This window comes from Coenobita brevimanus, chromosome 86, assembly GCF_032717465.1.
Source record: "Coenobita brevimanus isolate Jiangsu-jjx chromosome 86, ASM3271746v2, whole genome shotgun sequence".
NCBI lineage: Eukaryota > Metazoa > Arthropoda > Malacostraca > Decapoda > Coenobitidae > Coenobita > Coenobita brevimanus.
In genome coordinates, this window is record NC_137039.1 from 22,389,376 (window position 1) to 22,413,476 (window position 24,101).

The 24,101-nt window shown below is 40.1% G+C and overlaps 1 protein-coding gene across 1 annotated transcript in view; it reads left to right on the top strand.

The window, feature by feature from the left end:
• The window catches only part of Ube4A (Ubiquitination factor E4A), a 200,247-nt gene extending 178,258 nt beyond the window's left edge, over window positions 1–21,989 (top strand). The window contains exons 12-14 of the mRNA XM_080280834.1: window positions 3,169–3,331; window positions 9,520–9,695; window positions 18,106–21,989. Coding sequence (XP_080136960.1) covers window positions 3,169–3,331; window positions 9,520–9,695; window positions 18,106–18,381 — 615 coding nt within the window. The 3' untranslated portion in view covers window positions 18,382–21,989. The remainder of the gene's footprint in view (window positions 1–3,168; window positions 3,332–9,519; window positions 9,696–18,105) is intronic.
• Window positions 21,990–24,101: the final 2,112 nt, after the last annotated feature.

The following is a 24,101-nucleotide window of genomic DNA, read 5'->3' on the forward strand; positions in this document are numbered from 1 at the left end:
CCTTCCTTCATCATTCTTCACACACTGCTCACCTATGATATCCCGATTATCCCTCTTCACCTGACCTCCCACCCTAAATATATTTTTCCTTTCCCCATGATTTAGGTTATCAAGTAATTGTCTCTGTGACTCAGACTTTGCCCTGTATACCCCTCTCCTAGCCCTACGCTTGGCAGCCAAATATTCCTCTTTGCTACCACCCTTCTTCCATTCCCAGAAAAGCCTTCTTTTCTCCTTAATTGCAGCTTCTACACCCTCATCCCACCACCAAGTTACTTTATGTCTTGGTGGTCCTCTTGTCCAGCCGCATGTTACATCAGTAACTCTCAAGAAATTGTTCTTGAGGGCTCTGTACTGTTCAGTACCCTAGGAGTAATGAAAGTGAAAGTTTCACTCTAGCATGTCTGAATGCTATGAGTTATGAGAGTGAAGATGAAAATGACATTCACTCTCAATGCCAGTATACAGGACGAGAAAGTGAATGCTACGTATTTTACTGAAAGAAATTGAATCCCTACAGTGACAATAAACTTATACTACTGAAGGAAACTTATGGATAAAGACTGTAGATATATATAAGTGTTATATAGTAATAGAAATATAAAGTGTGAGGGGTTTTATGAATAATAAATGACAGAGTAACAAAAGCGAACTAGTGCCAGTGCGACGATCAGATGCGCTCGTAATTTCCATTGCTTTCACAGTGTTTTTTTTTTTTTGAGTATGGATCCCAAACTACTTGAAAATTGTAGAATAGTGTTTATAGTGTTTGTATCTGGCTGTGGTAATCATATTACGGGTTGTCGGGAAGTGTAAAGTGGAGACTTCGTTACCCTACTTCAGAGGTCTCCACAAGTCCTACGGTAACCGACGAAGGCTCAACAATCATTCCAGGAGAAAGCTGAAGGTATGTGCCATAAGCATATTTAATTTTATTATTCTAGGACTAATAACTGATTTTTGGCAAATATTTTTTGAGAGTCTGTCGGAGCCCAAATAACCCCGCGGCACACGCAAGTCACTGGTAAACAAGCCCGCGGTGTAGGGGTTAATTGATTTTGGCATCGCTGTGTTCAAAAAGAGATTGTTTAACCCCTACACCGCGGGCTTGTTTACCAGTGACTTGCGTGTGCCGCGGGGTTATTTGGGCTCCGACAGACTCTCAAAAAATATTTGCCAAAAATCAGTTATTAGTCCTAGAATAATAAAATTACATATGCTTATGGCACATACCTTCAGCTTTCTCCTGGAATGATTGTTGAGCCTTCGTCGGTTACCGTAGGACTTGTGGAGACCTCTGAAGTAGGGTAACAAAGTCTCCACTTTACACTTCCCGACAACCCGTAATATGATTACCACAGCCAGATACAAACACTATAAACACTATTCTACAATTTTCAAGTAGTTTGGGATCCATACTAAAAAAAAAAACACTGTGAAAGCAATGGAAATTACGAGCGCGTCTGATCGTCGCACTGGCACTAGTTCGCTGTTGGTACTCTGTCATTTATTATTCATAAAACCCCTCACACTTTATATTTCTATTACTATATAACACTTATATATATCTACAGTCTTTATCCATAAGTTTCCTTCAGTAGTATTAGTTTATTGTCACTGTAGGGATTCAATTTCTTTCAGTAAAATACGTAGCATTCACTTTCTCGTCCCGTATACTGGCATTGAGAGTGAATGTCACTTTCATCTTCACTCTCATAACTCATAGCATTCAGACATGCTAGAGTGAAACTTTCACTTCATTACTCCTAGGGTATATATACTCGTATTCTTATAATACTACTCATTTACATTTCTATTTACGTTCTCTATTTTATTTACGTTATTTACATTTCTATTTTATTTACACTGTGTTGTGCACTGTCACTTGAAATAACTTATAAAACTATTTTCCATTGTTCACGTATATTTACATTCATTACTTTCACTTGCTGTTTACACATTATTTACACATTATTTACAATTCCACTTGCACTGTTTTACTCAATAGAAAGATCGTAGTCACTCTTTTATCAATTGTCAGCCCTTCACCTCTTTCCACACGAGGTTTAGTAGGGGGTAAAGGTCACAGGGCCATTTGCATGGGGGTGAAAAAAGGCCTTGAAGTCAGCAAGAAGAAACATACGTACCCTCGCTTCGGAAGATGAGAGTAAACTGATAACGGAGGGCCAGCGTGGAGGCCTGCTTAGGGGTTATTCAGAGTTACCAATATTAATTCTTGAAACAGCTAAGTCTAGCAGTGATATGATTGGCAGGAAATCTAGACAATACATTATAAATTTGGTAGTTCCAGGTGAATGTAAATATCACTTAGGCTTCTCCCTTCCCTCCTTACATGTATATTTATTACGAAAATAGATTAGAGGCCTACTTAGGAGATATATATTCAGAGCTACCAATGTTATATCTTGAAACAGCTTTGTCTAGCACTGATATGATTGGCAGGAAATCTAGACAATACATTATAAATTAGGTAGTTCCAGGTGAATGTAAATATCACTTAGGCTTCTCCCTTCCCTCCTTACATGTATATTTATTACGAAAATAGATTATACAGCATATTTCAAGGGGAAAAAAACAGCGAAAATTAGCGAACGAGTGCACGTGAGGTGTTGTCAGGTGATAATTAGCCAATTCCAGGTGTATGGCACTCTCACTTACCTTATTTCTTTCTTGTATATATTATTTGGTATAAGAATAGGACATAGGGCTTATTTCAATGGATGAAATCAGTGAAAAATTCCAGGGAAGATTTACTTAGCGTAGCATGGCCGGGCAGGTGAGAGGATAGGGTAATGGAGGGGGGGTAGGGAGGGGAGTCAAGAACGGGGAGAAATGGCTAAATTGTCAACAATGGATGGGAGTACAGATGAGATTAGGAGTGCTGACTAGTGTTGGACATTGGCAGTACTGATAGATGATACAAGCCCCCACTTGGAAGCCCGGGTGAATTCAAAATAACACAGAATCACAAAAGCGACGCCCCGCGGTATGATCCCTTGCTCCCAAGCGTCATGAAAGTGACGCCCCGCGGTTAAGGGGTTAAACATAGGTATGGAAACAGGACAACATGAGCTCAACTGCAATCATCTATTGGATGTTACAGCTAGGTAAATACGTACAGTACTGTAACCTCCATTTTTCCCTCAGGTGAAAGACATGGTGAAGTATGAGTTCCGTCCTGGTGATACAGTTTCGGACATCTGCACCATCTACACACACCTCCAGTCTGATCCTACCTTCTGCTCTGCTGTTGCAGCTGATGGCCGTTCATACACACCCACACTCTTCTCACAGGCTGCCAGTGTCCTTCGTGAGTCTACCTGTTCTTGTTATGGCTTTGGTGATGTATGTTTCTTGCCATTCCTGTGCTCAGTCAGCCCTACCCAAGTTGATGGTCCTGCATTAATGAAGCAAGATTGCTGTTGGCCCTAGTTATTATTGATTATACTTTGACCTTATCTTTTTTTTTTTTTTTTTTTTTTTTTTAAGTCTTCAGAGAAGTTTCAAGAAACTGTTAAGAAACAAGTTACCCCCTTCTGTCTTAGCCAGTGGCTTTATCTTCCTGTACAGGGCTGCATGTACGTTCCCAATTTCATGCTTATAATAATATCATTGTCATAGTTATCATCAACAACAACAATAACAGTAGCAACACTAACTTCCTGATAAGGGTTAGCCATGGCAGAACTACATCCAGGCTTCTCTGTCGGTCTATGCTTGTCTTACTCTGTCACTTTCTTCATCGTGTTTCTTACCATTGTACTTTTCCATTCTTTTCTTACACAAAGCTTTTGATGCAGAAATACCAGCTATCTTACTGTACATGATTTTCTGTAGTATTCAGTCTATATAGATGACTCGAATATACTGTATCTATACCATTTTCAAGTATTTTGTCAGTTCAGCAGTCATTCCTCATTTCTGTAGCTTTTTATTCCATGTAGAGCTGCTCTTGGGTGACTGCCCTTTCCTCTCTTTCCTCCTTCTTTCCATTCTTCCAATTCTGTCCTTCTTTCCTTCATTCTTTCCTCTTCCATCTGACTGTGGATGACTCTGCACTGAATGACAAGCCAGACAGTTTCCAGTACACTAGGAAACCATTTACTGTGCCAGGTGTTAACCAAATAATGAACTTATGGTGCCTGGTGGTTTAGTGGGTAATTAGGTTGCCTCAGTCGGATTGAGTCTGTGGAGGTTTATATCCAAGTGTGGTTGGGGCATATTGCTCATGCAATGCCACTCAGGGATGAGTGAGGCTGGTCACTCTCATCTTAAATGTCAGCATCAATTTGCCTAGCCCCAGGATCCTACGCTCCTCATGGGGCAACACAGGATTAGATGATTTATGTATGTATGTAAAGTTCTTGTAAATTTCATGTAATTATTTAATTCTTCCTGCTAATGCATACAACTATTCTGTTAAAGGTAATTTCTGTGGCCTGCAACCTTACAAGTTCTCCCTCATTCCCTGCTCAAATTTCATTCCAATATGAGTGTCAACAGCAGCACAGCCTCTCACATGGTCTTCTCCATCCACAGACTAACCATCCTACCCTTCAGAATCATGCCAAATTCACCAGATATTCTTCTCCTGAAACGATCTCTTTTACCCTCGCATTTCATTCTGTATTGCCATTCTGTTGCAAAGCTGCACATTTCCAGATCTATTCAGTCACTCTCTCTCTCATACATATTTCAACATTTTGCCCCCTATTCCTTAATTTCCTGGTGCATTCCCTATTTTGACTTTCTTCAGTACCTCGGACACTTCCATTATATTGAACCCTTCCATCTTTTTTTTTTTTTTTTTTTTTTTTTTTTCTCCCCCATTCCCCAACCACTTTAACTAGCACCGTTCTATGTTTTGAACAGCTGATTAAACTGCTCTCACCATCTGATCATGTTCTTTTTTGTCCATCATCATTCTGCCATTTTGAGCCTTCATGCCTCTACTGAATCCCTTATCACTCTGTCTAGAAACATTTTCTTGTATTCCCTCCATTTTACACTGAGGCTTCCACTTTTTTTTAAATTTTTTTTATTTTTTATAGTCTCCTTGCTTCTTCCCTCTTCTTAACATACAGCTCTCTCTTTGGTCTTGCCACTTCCTTACTCCTGGTAATTTCCATCCAGCCACTACTTGCTTTCTTTTTTGCTCACAGCTCATTTCACCTCTCATTCCTTTATGTTGCTCCTTTCATTGTCCTAACCCCACTCACACCAACCTTCATACTGCATATATTTTTTGTGTAAATGCCCTCTGTCTTTTCCATGTCATATCTATCCATTTGCTTCTCTACTTTTCTCTGATGCTACACTCATTTCAGCATTTCTTGTCTCTTTATAACAGTGACTTCCTACTGTCTTTCTCTGTCTCAGTTCACCGATCCCTTTTGGACCTTAGCACTGACACTGTCGTATAGCAGTTGAAAATGCCACTTCCCAGTCTCCTAGGCACTCAGTATCAAGCACAGATCTCATTTCATCATCCACACATACTTCTGCATCTTCCGAATATTCTTCTACAGTACATTTTCTCAGAACTCTGCTTTTTCTATGGCAGCTTGATATTGTGATGGAGCATATGTGAATACAACTGCCTGTGCACGTACAGATGTCCCTGATGGAATGATGGGTTGGATTACCTAAAACCCTAACATTAAATGAGGACATTACAACATGGGTTCAGTGTGGATACATTAGTAGAAGTCCTAAAGATGGCCTTATTGGAGGGATTTTTACGTAGCCAAAGTCTGCAACCAACAAAAATGGCAAATAACAAAATTGTCTTAGTGTAAATATAATGCATACTGAACTGTTATAATTAAACAGAATTTTAGTGTCAAATTTGCATGTCTTAGTGATCCAAAAAATATTAAACTGATGGATATTGGCAGTTGCCATAGGTGAAAGATTTCAAGAGCCTTAATATGGTACTAACAGAATTAAAATTGATCCACAAATAGTAACAGAATAAGAGTTTAAAATGGTATACAAAGACCTAAGTTAGAAGAAAATGAGAATCAGAGTCTGTTTAGTTTTCTTATACATAATTTCCTTGTACCTGCACTGACTGTGACTCAGATTATATACAAGAATGAGTAATGAGTTACAGAATTCTTGGTCTTTTATTCATTATAAAACCTCACTGTTGGGCATTATTCATTTATAGTTTATAAAGGCTTCAACATGCTTGCATACGTCAGCCTTGGTCACCTAATGGCGATTCTCCATGCTGCATGATCTCTCCCAGTCTCCCTATTCAGCCCCTATCCCAGAAGTCACACTCTTCAACCATGTCCCAGGTCTTTTTCGTTCTGCCTCTCACAACTCTACTCCCGACATTCACACTTCTTTTTTGCACTCAGCTGTCATCATCTATCCTCTCAGCATGCCCAGACCGTCTCAATTTATCTTTTCCCCATGTCAGCACCAATACACACCTGTCCCATTCTTCTTCTCAGCTCTTCATTCGTTAGCCTAGCCCCCCCAAGCCTCACATTCGAGGACATAGTACACATTCACCTAATCATTGTCATTTATGTATGTTTGAGCCTATGAATATCCTCCTCCTTTACTGCCTAGGTCACACCATCAAACAGCATTACACTTCTGCTGCATGCCACATTCAAAAATCTCTTAGCACAGAGGGAGAGCCCTCTCAGTGTTAGGAGAGGCAACAGCCCCCTGGGCTTCCTCCAATCACCCCTTACCTTAGCCACAGGGCTATTTTCAGACCCATCTCCAGCACATAATATGTCCACCAAACAACAACTCATCCACATACTTGAGACTCACCAGTTAGGCCAATCCTTTCATGCCTGACAGTCTCTACATGCTCTCCCCGACACACTGCACACACAAAATCAGCTGTCTCACAGTGTGCGTCTAATATCACTGCATGTACATCTATTATGCACCCACTTATCACAAATACTGTACAGGATGGAGTTACATCCTATACCCTTATGGCAAACCACACCTGGTTACTATCTGTCAGCAATGACAGTACCACCACCAGCCGTAGGTATCATCACATTTGTTTTATTCGCATTTACTCTCAAACCCTTATGCCCCATTCCGTCTTTCCACTTCCTAAATCTTTCCTCCACCTTCCGTTCATTCTCTGCAGTCAGTACCAAGTTATCGGTATGCAACATCTCCCATGGGAATCCATTTCTTAAGTCATGTGGGAGAGCTTCAAGCACTGTGACAAACAATAAGCAGCTCAAGACTGACCCCTGATGCACGCCAACATTCACGGAATACTCATCACTCAAATCTCCATTCACTCTCTTTTGGGTGTGAGCATCCACATGCATAGCCATATTCACTCTAACCAACTACTCCTCAATCCCAGACTTTCTCAATGGCCACTTACTACCTCCCTAGGGACTCTGTCAAAAGCCTTCTTGAAATCAACAAAAGCATTATAATATTCATAGACTAGGTTTTATTTTTATGTTGAATCACTGCCTTAGCCTCCATATACTGTCCGGACTCCCCACTTAGCGGACATTTTGGGCCCGGGCCTTTGGAACCCAAAAACGGCCAAAAAACGTAAAAAAAAAAAAATCTGACTTTATTTTCAACCGTACTTTGAAATTGGCGCACAGCACCGAACAGCTGTGTTTACACTCGGTGCTTGCTTCCCGCCTTCCCCCATCCCTCCCCGGTTACCACCTAACTACCGTCCTGACTAGACGCTCATTCAATGGATGTTGCACGTACTCGTTTTTGTGAATAAACAGTGAATAGACTGCAATACCTCAACACTAGACCACATGGGAATTTACAGTGTTGTGCGGTGTTATGAAATTAGAATTCAGAGTGCAAAAATTAAGTACATAGTGTAAACTGGCAGTTGAAACTGGCATGGTTCAGTCAAGAACAGAATGTGCAGTGCTAAACAGTTATAACTCACAGTGCAAAGGCTTAAGTGCAGCACAACACTGGATTACTGTACATGCTACAAGAGCATTTTCACCACTGCCGGAGCCTTAGAGGAGGCAGGTTAACCTTCGCAACGAACGGCCACGGACGTGTTGTAAGTACCCTGTACACTGCTAGATATTTTCCATGCTCACTTCATATTCCTCATTCTGTGGTTCCTTTTCATTTATTTCATACTTTCCGTCCCCTATTTGTGTGAATAGGGTCTTAAATAGGTACTATGCATGTCCAGTGGAGTTATGTAGGTGGTTTTCTGTGTTAGGCTGGGTTAGGGTCCATAAGTACCAGTCCAGGAGGCCAGGGCCCACTATCCGGACAGACCCACTTTCCAGACATGCCTTTGGCTCTATTACATCAGATAGTGGAGGGATTACTGTATATACTGTACCTCTACCCAAGCTACCATTTAATGTGTTGCAGGTGCAAAGTCTGGGTCTGACAGCTTCCTTCTCGTCTTTCGTAGCTTTGAGATGATTACTCTTGTACTGGCCATGTCCTTTATGGTCTAGATGATATCCAAAGATTTCTCTGTCAGTGGCCTTTGACATATACCTGTCATCATATCTAGTCTTGCAAATCAGGGTTTCTTGTGTCACAGAAAAGTCAAGAGCAGAATCCCAGTAATTCCTATAAATTGCACATAGTGTTTGTGTATGTAAGTTGAAGCTTGTTTATGGTGGGGTATTATATTTAATTACATTCTTTGCATGAAAAAATATTGATTAAAAAATAGCAAATAATGGCCTGACAGTGCTCAAACATCCACAAGTTGTTGCCAAAACATGAAACTTATACCCCATGGTTTTAGCTCATGTGAATGATCAATTTTGTGGTCCAAAAATCAATGAAGAAATGCCTACACACTCACTTCACATGCAGGGCAATACAGCACCTCAATCAGAATAATGTATTACAATCTCTTCCTCTTGGCATCCACCCTTTGGAAGCATCTTTAAGTAGATATTATTGAATTCATCTGGCTAGGCTTAGATCAGGATACGCCCAACCCTCCCCAGCTACCAGCTTAGACTTGGGTTGGGCAGAATCACAGATGATATATGCCCAGCTTGTAGAATAGACCTATGCGGCATAACACACATATTGGAACACTGCAAAGCACATACCACATTAAAATGCAGACACAACATATATAGTATAGGGAACCTATGGATCAGCCCCATAGGAGCAGTTACTTACCTGTGGTTAGTGGGTATACTTGGTTAGATGATTTAAGGTTGAGCAGCAACAACAGCCTCCTCTTGGTTTTTACTCATTTCCTGTGGATGATCCAGAATGATATATCCTTAAAGGTAGGAGACTGATCTGTTGTGGCAGCATTTTATATTATAGAAAAACATTCATCATCTTTATGGGTTTGAACTATTGTCTTCACTACAGTCTTCACTCCTGATTTGATTGCTCTGTCATTCAAGACATCCAAGAATGTACAGTCATGTAATTCCATATCCATAGTACTGTACGCTCTGCAAAGAATAAGTATTGTCATTGCCCCGGTACCAATTGACACTTGTACCTGCCCCACAGGTCGAATAAGTCGGGGTGCACTGGCAGATGAAGTGGAGGCTGTGGGATTGAAAGTAGAGGTGGCAGACCGGGCCAGGGCAGACGAGGAAGATATTGCAGCAGATGCACCAGAGGAGTTCCTTGACCCAATCATGTCACATCTTATGACTGACCCTGTCATATTACCATCATCTAAGGTCAGGCCAGGTGTTTGATTGTAGTTACTGTAATTGGTTGTATCTATATGGATGACTGACCTTTCCACTATCATATTATATGTTAAAAATTTTCGCATATCTTAAGAAAAGTAGGAATCTCATTAGATATATACTTTTACAATTACGTGGTAGTTTTCTTTTGTGCATTGTGCTACTCATGCTGAGTGTTTCAAAACTGTCAGATAAAGGTTAACCAATAGGGATTATTAGACTGAAATGGAAACAATTGATGATTCCCTTTGTGAACATTTTATTGTAACTCATGATATAACAGTTTGACATATGAATGATGTCATGTTCAGTGGCTTTTATATATACAGGTTATCCCTTAATTCACACGAACTTTTTTCACGCGATTTCGGTTATCCACGAAGTTTTCGTACAATAATTAAAACAAAATTATAGTATTCAAATAAGTAATTTCAATATACAAGAGAAATAGATAAAGTATAAAAAATGCCTACCTGCTGCCTGTGTGCACACATATATGTATGTGTGTGTGTGTATGTGTGTGTGGGAGCCGAATGGTCGAACCATGCATGACTTGCAAATCGTTATTTGTGGCTTATTTTTCTGCCTTCCAGTAATTGCTTGCCTTGTCTGTCAACATGGGGCATAAGTGTAGTGCTAGTGATGCATGTGGTAACACACCAAAACTGACTTGTAAAGTGATGTTGCTGACAGAGAAAGTTAAAGTGTTGGACAAACTTCAGGGAGGAATGTCGGCGACAATTCTCTGTCAGGACGATTCCCCGTCATTTATTTACATACCAGTTTATTTAGCAAGTCCAGTACACTAGTTTTTTACTTATATGAGTTATAAAATCCCCCTGAAAATTAGTTATTAAAGTATTAATTAATCAATAATAAGTATATTAATAGAATGACGGGGAATTGTCCATGTTTTGACGGTGAATTGACTTGATGGTGAAGTGTCTCAGAACCGTATGTTTGGGGTGAGTCAACTGTTCATACAATAAAGAAGGAGAACGTAGCATACGGGAGACAGTGAGGGCTAGTGCACCAGACTGTGCTAAAGTGTCTCCACCTACGCCTGTGAATTGTCTTGGAACCATATGTTTGGGGTGAATGAGTCAACTGTTCATACAATAAAGAAGGAGAACGTAGCATACGGGAGACAGTGAGGGCTAGTGCACCAGACTACTGAAGTGTCTCCACCTACGCCTGTGAATTGTTTTGTAACCGCATGTTTGGGGTGAATGAGTCAACTGTTCATACAATAAAGAAGGCAGAATGTAGCATACGGGAGGCAGTGAGGGCTAGTGCACCAGACTGCCGAAGTGTCTCCACCTACGCCTGTGCTTGTCAGGTTTCAGTTTTAAATTTGTTACATTTTTGTTTTTAATACTTTATGCTAGTTTATAAGGTGTATGTAGTGCATAAACAGTATTATTCAGATGTAATATACTTATAGACATGCGTAATTATGTGCACACAAGGGCAGAACATATACGCGAATTTACCATATACGCAAAGGGTCTGGGAACCTAACCCTCGCGTGAATTAAGGGCTTACCTGTATATATATATATATATATATATATATATATATATATATATACAGTATATATATTCCATCCATCCATCAATCATCCAATCCTACATTGCCCCTTGAGGAGCGTAGGAGCCCGGGGCTAGGCAGTTGGTCTTGACATTTAAGATGAGAGTGACCAGCCTCACTCATCCCTGAGTGGCATTACATGAGCAATCAACCACAACCATCCCTTGGATATAAACCTTCACCGGCTCAATCCGACTGGAGCGTAATAACTTCCTTCATTCTTTCCTTTTCCTTCTGCCTGTGGGTGACTCTACACTGAGTGACAAGCCAAATGGTTTCCTGTACACCAGGAAACCATTTACTACGCTGGGTGGTAACCATATAGCTAAATTTTGGCACCTGGTGGTTTAGTGGGTAATTATTGCGCTCCAGTCGGATTGAGCTGGTGAAGGTTTATATCCAAGGGGTGGTTGGGGTTGATTGCTCATGTAATGCCACTCCGGGATGAGAGAGGCTGGTCACTCTCATCTTAATTGTCGAGACCAACTGCGTAGCCCTGGGCTCCTACGCTCCTCATGGAACAATGTAGGATTAGATGATGGATGGATGGATGGAATATATATAGATAGATAGATAGATAAATAGATATATATAGATAATTTATATACATATATACGTACATATATTATATATATACTGTATAATAGTGTTTCCTATGAAATTTCCAAGCAGGATTTCCATGCTGTATGGTGGTCCATCTTACTTTTTCCCTGCTGGTTTTGGCTGTAGGGTTTGGTGGTCAAGGGGAACTTTTTTTTGCTTTGCTCCATTTATCTTCAGCTCATGAAAGTAAACCCCATAGTCATTGCAACAAACAGCCCCGAAAGGACCATCAAGTCTGATACTTTTTGCCTTCCTTTGTACTCCCCTCCTCTTTTCATCCCCCTATCCTTGCATCCATTTACTCTTTTAATACCTAGCTTTCGTCATTTCATCCTCTTGTACATCTTTTCATCTTTTTCCTGTTTTATACCCTCACTTTTTCCCTCCTCTCCTTCCTCCCCTCCTCCTCACCTCCCCATTCGTCAGCACCTCTTCTCTCCCCAACTTCTCACCAGTCCATACCTTACAGTAGCACCCACTTGTCATCCTATTTCCTACCTTTCTTTGTATATTCCTTGATGTCTTCTGTGAAAGCCAAGCTCTACCACTTACTCATTCCCTCTTAGCTCACTTTTTCTTCCTCTCACACATTTCTCCTCTTACTTTCTCCATAATAAAGTTTGCTGTACAACTTTACCACCCCACTCCTTCCTTCCCTCTTTTTCTCCCCCCTTTCCTTTCCTCTATCCTTCCCCCCCTTCTCCATACTGACTCTGTCCACTCTCCACTTGAATCTCCACAGCATTCCATTCCCAACAACCCCCTCTCCCCCTCCACCTCCTTCCCTCTAATCCCCGTCTTATTGACACCATCCACTCAAATTCTCCATGTCACATCCTTCCTACTTATCCCTTCCCCCCTCCATTCATTTTACCCACTTCCCACTCAGTTATCTCTTTCCTCCCTCTACAGTTATTTCACTCATTCAACCATATACTCACTTAAGTATTCATTCTCACTTATTTCCCACTCACTCACTCAATTTTGGTTGTGTTACATAATATACACAATAGACCTTTGGTGAAAGTCAGGCATATTCACTACCAAGGTTATTTGTCCTCCTTATCCTCCCAACACTCCCAGCCCCATGCCATGATGTATTTTGCGCAATATCTAGCACATAACATGCAAGTCTGTGGAAAAGACCAAGCCTATTGATTTTCAAGGCTCTTCAGCAGCCCATTCCATGTAGAAGTTGTTGTTGTTGATGGTGGTGGTGGTAGTAATGCTTAACCCTGGTCACACCTTTCTCAGCAGACCCATCAATTGCAGGTAAGCAACTGCCCCTAAGGGGTCATCCCATAGGTTGCCTACACCATTCGTGTTGTGTCTGCCTTTTATTGTGGCTTGTGGTTTGTAGTGCTCTACTACATGTGGTATATTGTATGGGCTTACCCTGCAAGCAGGGCATGTGTCATCTGTGATCCCACCCAGCCCATCTAAGCTGGTATCTGAGGAAGGCTGGATGATGTCCTGATCTAAACTTAGTTAAAATAATTCAGTCATCTTTCTAGTTAAAGATAACTGTAAAGGGTGGCCATCAGGAGGGGGGCTTGTAGTATAGTGTATTGATTGAGGTGTTGTATAGCCCTGTGGGTGAAATGAGTATGCAGGTGTTTCTTCATTGCTAATGTTGGAATATTGCTGAAGTGGACATGGCAATAGTTGTGTGATGTTTGATTTTAGTGCCTAGTTGTGTTGTGTTTTAGCATAGGCTGACACATAGAATTTTGAGCCTCGCTTGCCAGGATATTCGCTGACAGAGAGAACTTTAGTTTCAGAGTGTAAGTGAACTGTTAGAGTGGTATTGGTGCACCCAGTGGTGATGCACAGAGCATTGTTCTGCATGGTCTGTAAGCTGTAGTGGCTGGTAGGGAGGATGGGGACCCATGTCTGGGAGGCATAGGGCATCACTGATATGATATATTGTTTGTCGAGAAGGGAGAGTGTTCCCTTTTGCTGCCCAAAATCAGTCTCTGTAATTGCCCTGGATGTTGCTGGAAGTGCACCACCCTCTACTTTCTTGTATTTGAAGGCAACTCCAGTGTCAGTCACTCCAAGGATCTTAGTTGAGGGTGTTGTGGCATAAGTTCATTGTTAAGTATGATGTTACCTTTGCTCATGATTGCTGCTTTTGGTGTGTGTGGTAATGATAATGGCTGGAGTTGTCATGAGCTTGTTGACCTTTACCAAGTCCTGAAATGTGTTGAGATATATGTGTTGCAGTGCATTGACTGTCTGCGATGTGGTGTGTGGTTATGGTAATGTCATTTGCATATGAGGCAATGTTTGTGGGCAGGTGGGTTGTGGGAATGTCATACATGTTTAGGATAAAACTTGTCATTGAAAGAACGGAGTCTTGTAGAGCTCTGTCAGGGAAGTTTCATATTCATGATAACTTGCCCAAGAGAGTAACATGTGCATGTCTACTAGATGAGTAGTTAGCATGCCAGCATTTGGTGATACTTTCCATGTTTGTGTTGCAGATTTGGTTAATTAGTATGTGTTTGGGAATGGCATCAAAGACTGTCCTAGCGTCTACCAGTGTTGCTGTAAGAAGTGTATATTGTGTTGGTCATGTGGAGTAGATGCTGTTTGATTTATGTCTGTGGGGTTGGTTAGTAAGATGTTCATGGAGCTAAGTGCTTTTATGCCATATTGTGAGGGAAGATGGGGGACATGAGATGTGACTTTGTTAAGAATTAGGCACTCAGTTATTATGGATTGCATGCTATGTAGTGTTATGGATCTGTACAAAGAAGGATGTGTTGGGTTGTTCTTTGGTTTAAGTATAGTGATGATTTTTCCATCATTTCCAAATATCGGGACTGCAACATTGTGCATTATGAGTACTTGCTGATGTTTGTGAGAGTCTGGTTCTAAATGTTTCAGGTGTAGGATGCTGATGCCATTCAACCCTTACCCTATGTTTTTGGAGTACTTTTTCTTCTAGTGATTTGGGTTGCATTGTGGTCAAGTGGAAAGGGCTACCTGTGCAGAGAATGTTGTTTTGTTGGTATAAGGTAAGTTATGTTGTGTATTTGTTCACAAACATTCTTACTCATTTTAGGAAGGGATGTGTTGGATGTTGGAGATGATGGCAGTTTGGGTCATGGAGGTGCTTGTTTGTGGTTTGGTGATACTGTGAAGTGTTTTACAGAGTTGAAAGAGGTTTGTGGGGTTACAGAGCCTTTCCATGTTCTTTTTTCTCTGTGCTAATTTTTATATAATTTTCATTGCTTAATTAGAATGGGGAGAGCTACTGTATTTCCTCCATTTCTTTCTTTCTTCCAGACACTTTTTCTTCTTTCTGCCATTCTTTTATTTCTTCACCAGTTTGCTTCAGACATGGCACAATTGTTCCTTGGGTCAATATCTCCGAACACTAGTGGTGTGCACAGATAGCTTGGAGGGTAGGTGCTCTAGCTTAATGAAAATAAATTGATCATCATCATCATCATCGTCATCATCCGGACCTCCTTTCCCACCCTAGGGCAGGGTGAGGAGTAGCAATGTCAAGACAGCCCAAAACTGCCCAATCGAATGGGCCATGCTTTCATTCACTCATCATTCAAGCCCCCGGAATCCTGGCTCAATCGGATATGCCAAAAACATTCACCACGTTATGTAGCTTCACATAATCGTATCCGACAGAGTCAATCCAGACTCTGCCATGTTAAAAAGGGGTGCCAAAAATCCCTGATCATGCACTTCTCACAAAATTCATCAAGGCAGCTCGATCTCCTGTCAGTTCCCTATCCTCACCGACTTCCAAACCTCTCTTCCTCACACATTCATCCACCATATCTCTCCACCTTCTCCTTGGCCTACCTCGCCTCCTCCCTCCTTCAAATTCGCCTAGGTATACCTTTTTCACCACTCTATTGTTATCCATTCTCTCCACATGACCATACCATCTCAGTACACTCTCTTCAATTCTGGTGTCCACCGACTTCCTCACTCCACATCTTTCACAAATCACATTATTTCGTATCCTATCCACCCTCTGTACTCCACATACATTCCTCAGCAGTCCCATCTCCACTGCTCTTACACATGACTTTTCATTTTCATGCCACACAATAGTCTCGCATCTGTATGTTAAAGTTGGCACTAACACTCCTTCATGTAAGCCTCATTCAGCTGCAACACTCAAGCCTCTGTTTCTTATCTAGGCCTTCATTGCACCAGCTACTTCTCTTCCCTGTGTCACTCTACTTTCAACTTCTTTTGCACATTTTCCTCTCTTTTTTTATCACTGTACCCAGGTATTTGAACACTGTCACCAATTCCAGTCTCTCTCCATTGACTGTGACATCACACTGGGAGTCACCTTCTCTCTCAATAACCATCACTTTGCTCTTTTCTACATTTACTCTCAAGGAACGACGCTTACAGACATCGGCAAAACTCTGCACTAGCCTACCAAGTTATTGTCCGGTACTTGCAAGCAGTACTGCATCATCAGCATACAACAAATTTGAGATATTCCATCCGTCACCATTCATTACTAATGCCATCCCTCTCTCCATTACTCGTGTTTTCACCTCTCTCATCACCCCATCCATATATACATTGAACAACCACGGGGACATCACACAACCTTGTCACACGCCCACACCGATCATGAACCATTCACTTAGATGCAAATTAACCCTTACACATGCTTCACTACCATCGTAAAAACTCTTGACGGCACCTAGCAGCTTACCCTCTACACCGTAAATGCGCAAAACTTTCCACAATCGTTCTCTGTCCACCTTGTCATATGCTTTTTCCAGATCCATGAATGCCATAAACACCTTGTGGTCCTTCTCACAAGCCTTCTCTACTATCTGTCTCACTGCAAATATTTGGTCCACACATCCTCTGCCACTCCTAAAGCCACCCTGTTCATCACTCACTAGGCCTTCTGATATCTCTCTTACTTTCTCTATAATAATTCTTCCATATACCTTCCCTACCACACTCAGTAAGCTTATGCCACGATAATTCTTGCACTCACTTCGCTCACCTTTATTTTGTACAGGGGTACAATCACAGCCTTTTTCCACTCTGCATGCACAGTTTCACTCATCCTTGCCTTCATACATATCTCCAACAAGCACTTCATTCCCTTCTCTCCACTACATTTAAGCATCTCTGCATACACCTCATCAACCCCAGTTGCTTTCCCATTTTTCAGCCACTTCACAGCACTCTTCACCTGTGCGAGTGTCACGTCTCCTGGTGCTGCATTCCTTCTCTGCACAGCCCCCAAACCAATCATGTTTACAGCTGCTCTGCTCTCTCTATCCCCATTCATTAGGCTTTCAAAATATTCTTTCCATCTGGTCCATACTTCATCTCCATGGGTTAATAATCAACCACCTGCATATATATGAATAAATAAACAAACAGGAGGAATCATATCCCTGGTCAGTTAGTGCTCAGACTGACGGGGATGTCACAGTGACATCATCTGTTGGAACACTAGGCCCTACCATACAGATAAGCACAATCTCCTTTTTCAGTTTTATGATTTATGACTTTTTAAAGGAATTTATGGAGCCAAATGTCAAACCATATAAACATGCACATTTTGAGATCCAGTGTTTTTGAATCTTCATTAATCATCATGGCAGTTTGCATGAAACATGTCAGTGCACTATAGCTATGTGGACACCATATTGCATTGCCTTCGGAATGTTGGCCATCTTGTTGCTGCAGGCCTGTGCTGGTGATGTGTGCATGGGAGAGGGGAGTTGTGTTTATGGGGGGAGGGGTCTGTTGTTCAGTGAGGTGAGCAAGTTGAACAAGAACACAGCTGAAAGTCTACATTCACTAAAAATCCTCTTGAGCCTCAGGAAAAATATGTCACTTCCATAATGTACATCATAACTCCATCAGCATTACCCAGCACATCACAGCTTGTGAGCATTGTACCTTGATTGTACAACTTAACACCCACATTAGACCTGTGATACAAGCCCAGCCTATTGATATTCAGGGTTCATTGTGGTCTACCTGGTCCACCATATGTGGTATGAAAATGATCACTGGAGGATACATTGGTCTTCAAAATTCAGTAACTCAGTTAAGTTTATTTTATTTTGTGTCATTATCTTTTTAAATATCAGTATTTTACAGGAATACATGTGTTGCTTTTTTGCATCTCCTGTCTTTGGGTCTTTTGGTAATTTAAAAAATCTTGTCTCCCTTCCAGCTGACCTGTGACCGGCAAACTATTGCACGCCATCTTCTCTCAGATCAAACAGATCCCTTCAACCGTCAGCCGCTAACCATGGAAGAAGTCAGACCCAATACAGAGTTGAAGCAGAAGATTGACTCGTGGCTTCAGGACCAACGGGAGAAGCGAAGAAAGGCTAGAGAGGAAGAGGAAGCAAAGAGGAAAAAGGATGCTGCAGAAAAACTGGAGGAAGGAGAGAGGCAAGATGAAGAGGGAGAGAGAGAGGATGAAAAGAGGGAGGAAGAAGTGTGAGACAGAGTTAGGATTAGGGGAGAAAAGAGAATACTGGAGAAAAGTTGGATAAATGAAAGAAAATCAGAATGAAGAAGTAGGTTGAGTGAGGTAAGGGGTAAAGGTGGGAGAAAGGCAGGAAGAGATGACTAAAGAGGAAGATAAAGAGTTATAGAAAAGACAGAGAAGTAAAACATAACAATAACCTAAAAAAGAATGAGATATAGCAGAAGACAAGTGAATATTACAGATATAAAATGGATATATATATATATATATATATATATATATGAAATCAGTGTTACTAATGACATACCAGTATTCATCTTTCATTCAAGCTGGCCATTCAAAAAGACTTCCATACATCTTTATCATAATCCACCTTCAATCCTTCATTCCATCCCACTCCACTTTCCAGTATACGATAGCTTTTTCAACCTTTATTCCAGTCAGCTTCAGTTCCTAATTTCATGTGAGGCCACCTTCCTACATTATATTTTCTCTATAATGGTTCAGCTGTAGTTGTCTCCTCCTTCCTCTTATTCTGTATTTCTCCACCTTCTTCTTATACTGAACTTCTCCTACCAGTCTTGGTTCAACTGCATATTGTAATCATTTAAAACAACTCTTCCTGAGAAACTTCTTCACCTTATCTAACACAAGTGCTGCCCCTCATGACATACTGAGCCATCTTCTTATACACTGCACTTTGATTGCAATAAAAGACTGATTACAGTAGAACCTCCTAATTTCAAAAGTACATACTCTAAATAAATCCATTTACTAGTACAAAATAGATGATAAAATAAGATTACAGGTATTACATTTACTGGAAACAGAATTTTCAGACATAAAAAATACCGGTAAGCAGCTTCAAGTGTTTCACCCATTCATACTTAGTAAATTGCTGCCACCTTACCCTCTTACACGGGGATGATTAAGATGTACTGTATAGAAGTATCAGATCCCTGTAAACAGTAATACCTAGGCTCCCAAAATAATCATGTAGGATAGGAGCAGTTAAAAACACATTTGTTTTGTGATTGTACAGCCAGCAAGTGAGACAGTGAAGATGAGAAGGCTGGATTTTAGATAGTCAGAGTCAAGCTGTATTTCAGTTCAGGAAAGACAAATTTAATAATACAGTAATTTGCCATTTGTTTTTTGCCATTACGTTCACAGGAAGTTATCAAAGAATTATGTGATAAAGCTCTATTCACACTGTTGAAGTTACTTGTCAGTTACTTACAACATACAATACCAGTTGTTCAGAAAATGTGATACCTTGCACACATTCCTGACTTTCAGTGAGAACTGACTATTAAATAATTTTCGGCTACTGGTCAGGTAGGAAAAATATGCATGTACAGTAAACATATATAGATGTGTTGCAAAGTACGAGGGTATGGCAGTGTGTGTGTGTGTGTGTGTTTGTGTGTGTGTGTGTGTGTGTGTGTGTGTGTGTGTGTGTGTGTGTGTGAGAGAGAGAGAGAGAGAAAGAGGGAGAGAGGGAGCTTTCCACTGTAACACTACATGCCAGGTGGAGGCTGTAGTGCAGCAGACCCAATTTTTCAACAGCCGGGAGGAATCTGACAGCCAGCATGCTGCCAGCTGCTTGTTCAGTTTCACCAGACTTTCCAGATAGCACTTCGTTCAAACATAAATCATGCTGCCTTTCAGAACATTCCACTCTATGCCTAGATGTAAAAAGTGTTGTATCCGGCAAGCACTTAAAATTACTACTACTGCATATGTAAGAGCACAAGTAAGTCCACATTGTTAGTCATGGATATGTTTCACGTCATTACATACAAGTGGTATTGGAAGATGGGGTACCAAATCGCTTAATAAATTGCAGTAACACTTTAATTGGCAATCTTTCAGTGATTTCCTGTGGACTTAATAGCAAAAATTGAGCATCTAAAGGGTGACCTAAATTAGAGCATAATATATTCATGAGATGGAGGGGTTAATGTATTTGCTCTGCACTTCATTGTAGTGGCAGAACTGTACATTTCATTCTTGTACAGATTGTATTGAATATTAATATGATAAACAGTACCTTGCAACAAGTAAAGCAATATTTAATCCAAAAGCTTCCATAATCAAAACCCTGTTTGGGCCCATGGAATTAGGATTGGAGAAGCTGTCCATTGTACTTAACCATTATGTTCACAAAGCTTTTCAGGTTCATGTTGCATTCTCTCTCTCTCTCTCTCTTACCCTTACTTTTACGCTTGGAATAGACTCCCTAAGACCCACCAGTCCTACTTAGTAACACACAGTGCACCTTCACATCACCATGGAGGCACATATCCCCACTGTCAGCTAAAGAGGCCTCTTTCAGAGCTGGTGTGATGGTATTAATGTGGGTGTTTTTGTGACATGTAGAAGGGTCTTATGGAATGCATAAAATTTGTTTAAAACAAATTCAAATCATCAAGCTGTTCTCTGCCTCAGCCTTAGATCAGACTCATTCACTCCCGTACAACAGACTACTTCTCAACCACTTGGCCACCATCTCCCTACCTCTGTACAGTTGTTTTTAAAAATGGGTATGTGAAGTCAGGTGATGCATTTTTTCTGGTAACATTTCATCAGTTTCTCTTATTTGTTACTTAGTTCCTTTGACTGTATGGGTGATCAATTGTTAGGATACACCTTTAACATTTAAAAAATGGATATACCCTTGTAAATTCAATGGTAAAGACCATAGGAACAATTCTGTTTGGATAACTGGAAATACTGTAGTTTGTTGTGCATGTTACACACTTTGTGGGTTTTAAATCAAGGTACATGGGTGTAATACACGAGTATTTCTGTTACTGGCATAATATCCAATCACTTACCATGGAGGGAATCCAGAATGAGTTCCTGATTGGAGTACACAATTTTATTGCAGCCATAAAAGAATACATGAACCTTTTCTTGATGGAAGATGCCCCATTGAATCTGGGTTACTTTCTTTTTAACTTATTCTTGCTGCCAGCAGTTTTATTCAGCTGAGGAGAGGTCACTCATATAGCAGGGATTTAATATTGATATACAGCATCTAACCCCTCCAGCTCAGTAATTTATACAAAAGCTACATGAATCAGGTGAAAAGAATTATCGTAAATAAAAAAAAGATGTTCCTAGGCTCATTAGGTTAAGTTGGGTTAACTGTCTGGTAACAGCTGTAATGGAATAAAAAAAAGTCATTGTATTAAAGAAATCGCTAGATAGAGTTTCTTTGCAGTTCACTACAAGAGGTCTGTCTGTACCGAATTACTTGTTCAGTAGTGACATCATAAAAAGGTTATTGTATTGAAGAAATTAATCATATACTTAAGAAATAAACTAATAATGAAGACTTATTTTAGAAATTTACGTCTGAAACTTAACCTTCTAAGGCTGGTGACATTTTTCTATTTATTATTGTTATCCCCAAGCAGTTTTATTCAGCTTGGGGAGACCTGTTGTCGTGAACGGGCAAAGGAAAGCAATACCTAATGCCTCCAATTTGAAAAGTCAGTCACAAGGTAAAAAAAAGTTGTCTGGAGACAATAAGAATGAATTATGAAAACATCATGAAGTTGATGGGATTAATCTCCCCTTGTTTGTAATGATTATTGTTTGATATATACAGGTACACTTCCTCTTCTGTCTTTCTTTCCTTCATTCTTTCCTCTTCCTTCTGCCTGTGGGTGACTCTATACTGAGTGACAAGCCAAATGGTTTCCTGTACATACACCAGGAAACCATATACTACTTTTTTTTTTTTTTTTTTTTTTTTTTTTTTTTATTTTTAAGGAAGATGGAACCAAAGGCCACGGGCCTGCAATAACTGTTCCTTCCAAGAGAAAAACAAAATACAAGAGAGAGACTCAAGTTCACACACACATATATATATATATATATATATATATATATATATATTATATTATATTATATATACAGTCTTTCCTCCAATTTTGCGAGAACATGGTCAACAAAAAGCCTCGCAAAATCAAAATTTGCAAAATTGAAACAATTAAATATATGAATTATAGGAAAGCTGGTCGACATCACCCATAGGTAAGCACTTTTTCCCACTCTTTCTCTTGACTCTACCTCTTAATTTTACGATGATAAATGAAACAAACATGAATGATGTATTGTACAGTAATATTAATAAGAAAACATCATAGGAAAGAAACATAAGAACACCAAACTCCTGACCAATAGCAGAGTTACCTTTACCTGCCTTTTTCCTTTCAGTTATTTTCAGTTTGGTCTCCGAACTTATTTTCTTGTTCTTCTTACCCGTTGGCGCCATGATAACACTCGTGCAAGGTTAGACTGCTGGGATATTGTGAGGAGCACCACGAAATTGTGTGGTTCAGTGACCTTGGTTGGGAACAGGTGCAAACAAACGTGGCGGGGACAGCAAACCACTGAACTAGGAGGCGCAGTACCCCCAGTGAACCATGACATCACTACTCCACAGGCAAAGTAGTGTGGGAAGACGACTCACCCACCACTCGACCTCGCAAAATGTGTGATCGCTCGCAAAGTTCATAAATGTTAAAAAATACATGGCTTTTGAAACTACCTCGCAAAATTGGTGAATCGCAAAGTTGAAGGATGTACTGTATATATATATATATATATATATATATATATATATATATATATATATAGATATATATATATATATAATATATATATATATATATTCTTCTATTTATATTATTTATATATATATTATATATATATATGTATATATATATTTATATATATATATATATGTATATATATATATATATAAAATATATATATATATATATATATATATATATATATATATATATATATATATATATATATATATATATATTTGTCTTCTTAGTATAATAGGAAAAGTGTATGGTAGGATACTTATTGACAGAGTTAGAGAAAGAACAGAGAAATTAGTTGGAGAAGAACAGGGAGGCTTTAGGAAGGGAAGAGGTTGTGTAGATCAGATATTCATTCTTAGATCTTTAGTGGAAAAGTTTCTAGAGAAGGGAAAGAAGTTGTATCCGGTTTTCATGGATTTGGAGAAAGCATATGACAGGGTGGATAGACAAGGATTGTGGAAAGTGTTAAGAATATATGGAGTAGATGGGAAGTTGTTGAATGCTGTGAAGAGTATGTACGAGGGTGCGAAGGCTGCAGTGCGTGTGGATGGTGAACTAAGTGAATTTTTCTCCTTGAAAGTTGGGTTGAAACAGGGATGTGTCATGTCTCCATGGTTGTTCAATCTGTACATGGATGGGGTAATAAAAGAGGTACAAGGTAGGGTAGTGGATGTTGGAGTGGCCCTGGTGAGAGAGGATAGTGTTTGGAAACTCCCTGTACTGTTGTTTGCAGATGATACTGTGTTGTTGAGTGAAGACGAAGGGGAGCTGCAAGGCTTGGTGGATGAGTTTGGGAGAATGTGTAAGAAACGGAATCTAAAGGTGAATGTAGGGAAGAGTAAAGTGACGGTCTTTGAGAGAGGTGAAGTCAGTGAATGTACAGCGAGGTTGGATGGTGAGGAATTGGAAAATGTGAGTACGTTTAAGTACTTGGGTAGTGTGATGAGTAAGGATGGAGGTTTGGAGGGTGAAGTGCTTGAAAGGGTACAGCAGGGAAGAAAGGTTGCTGGTTCTTTGAAAGCAGTGATAAGAAACAGGGAAGTGAGCATGGAAGTGAAAAAGTTACTACATGACAGTATTGTGATACCAACTCTAATGTAT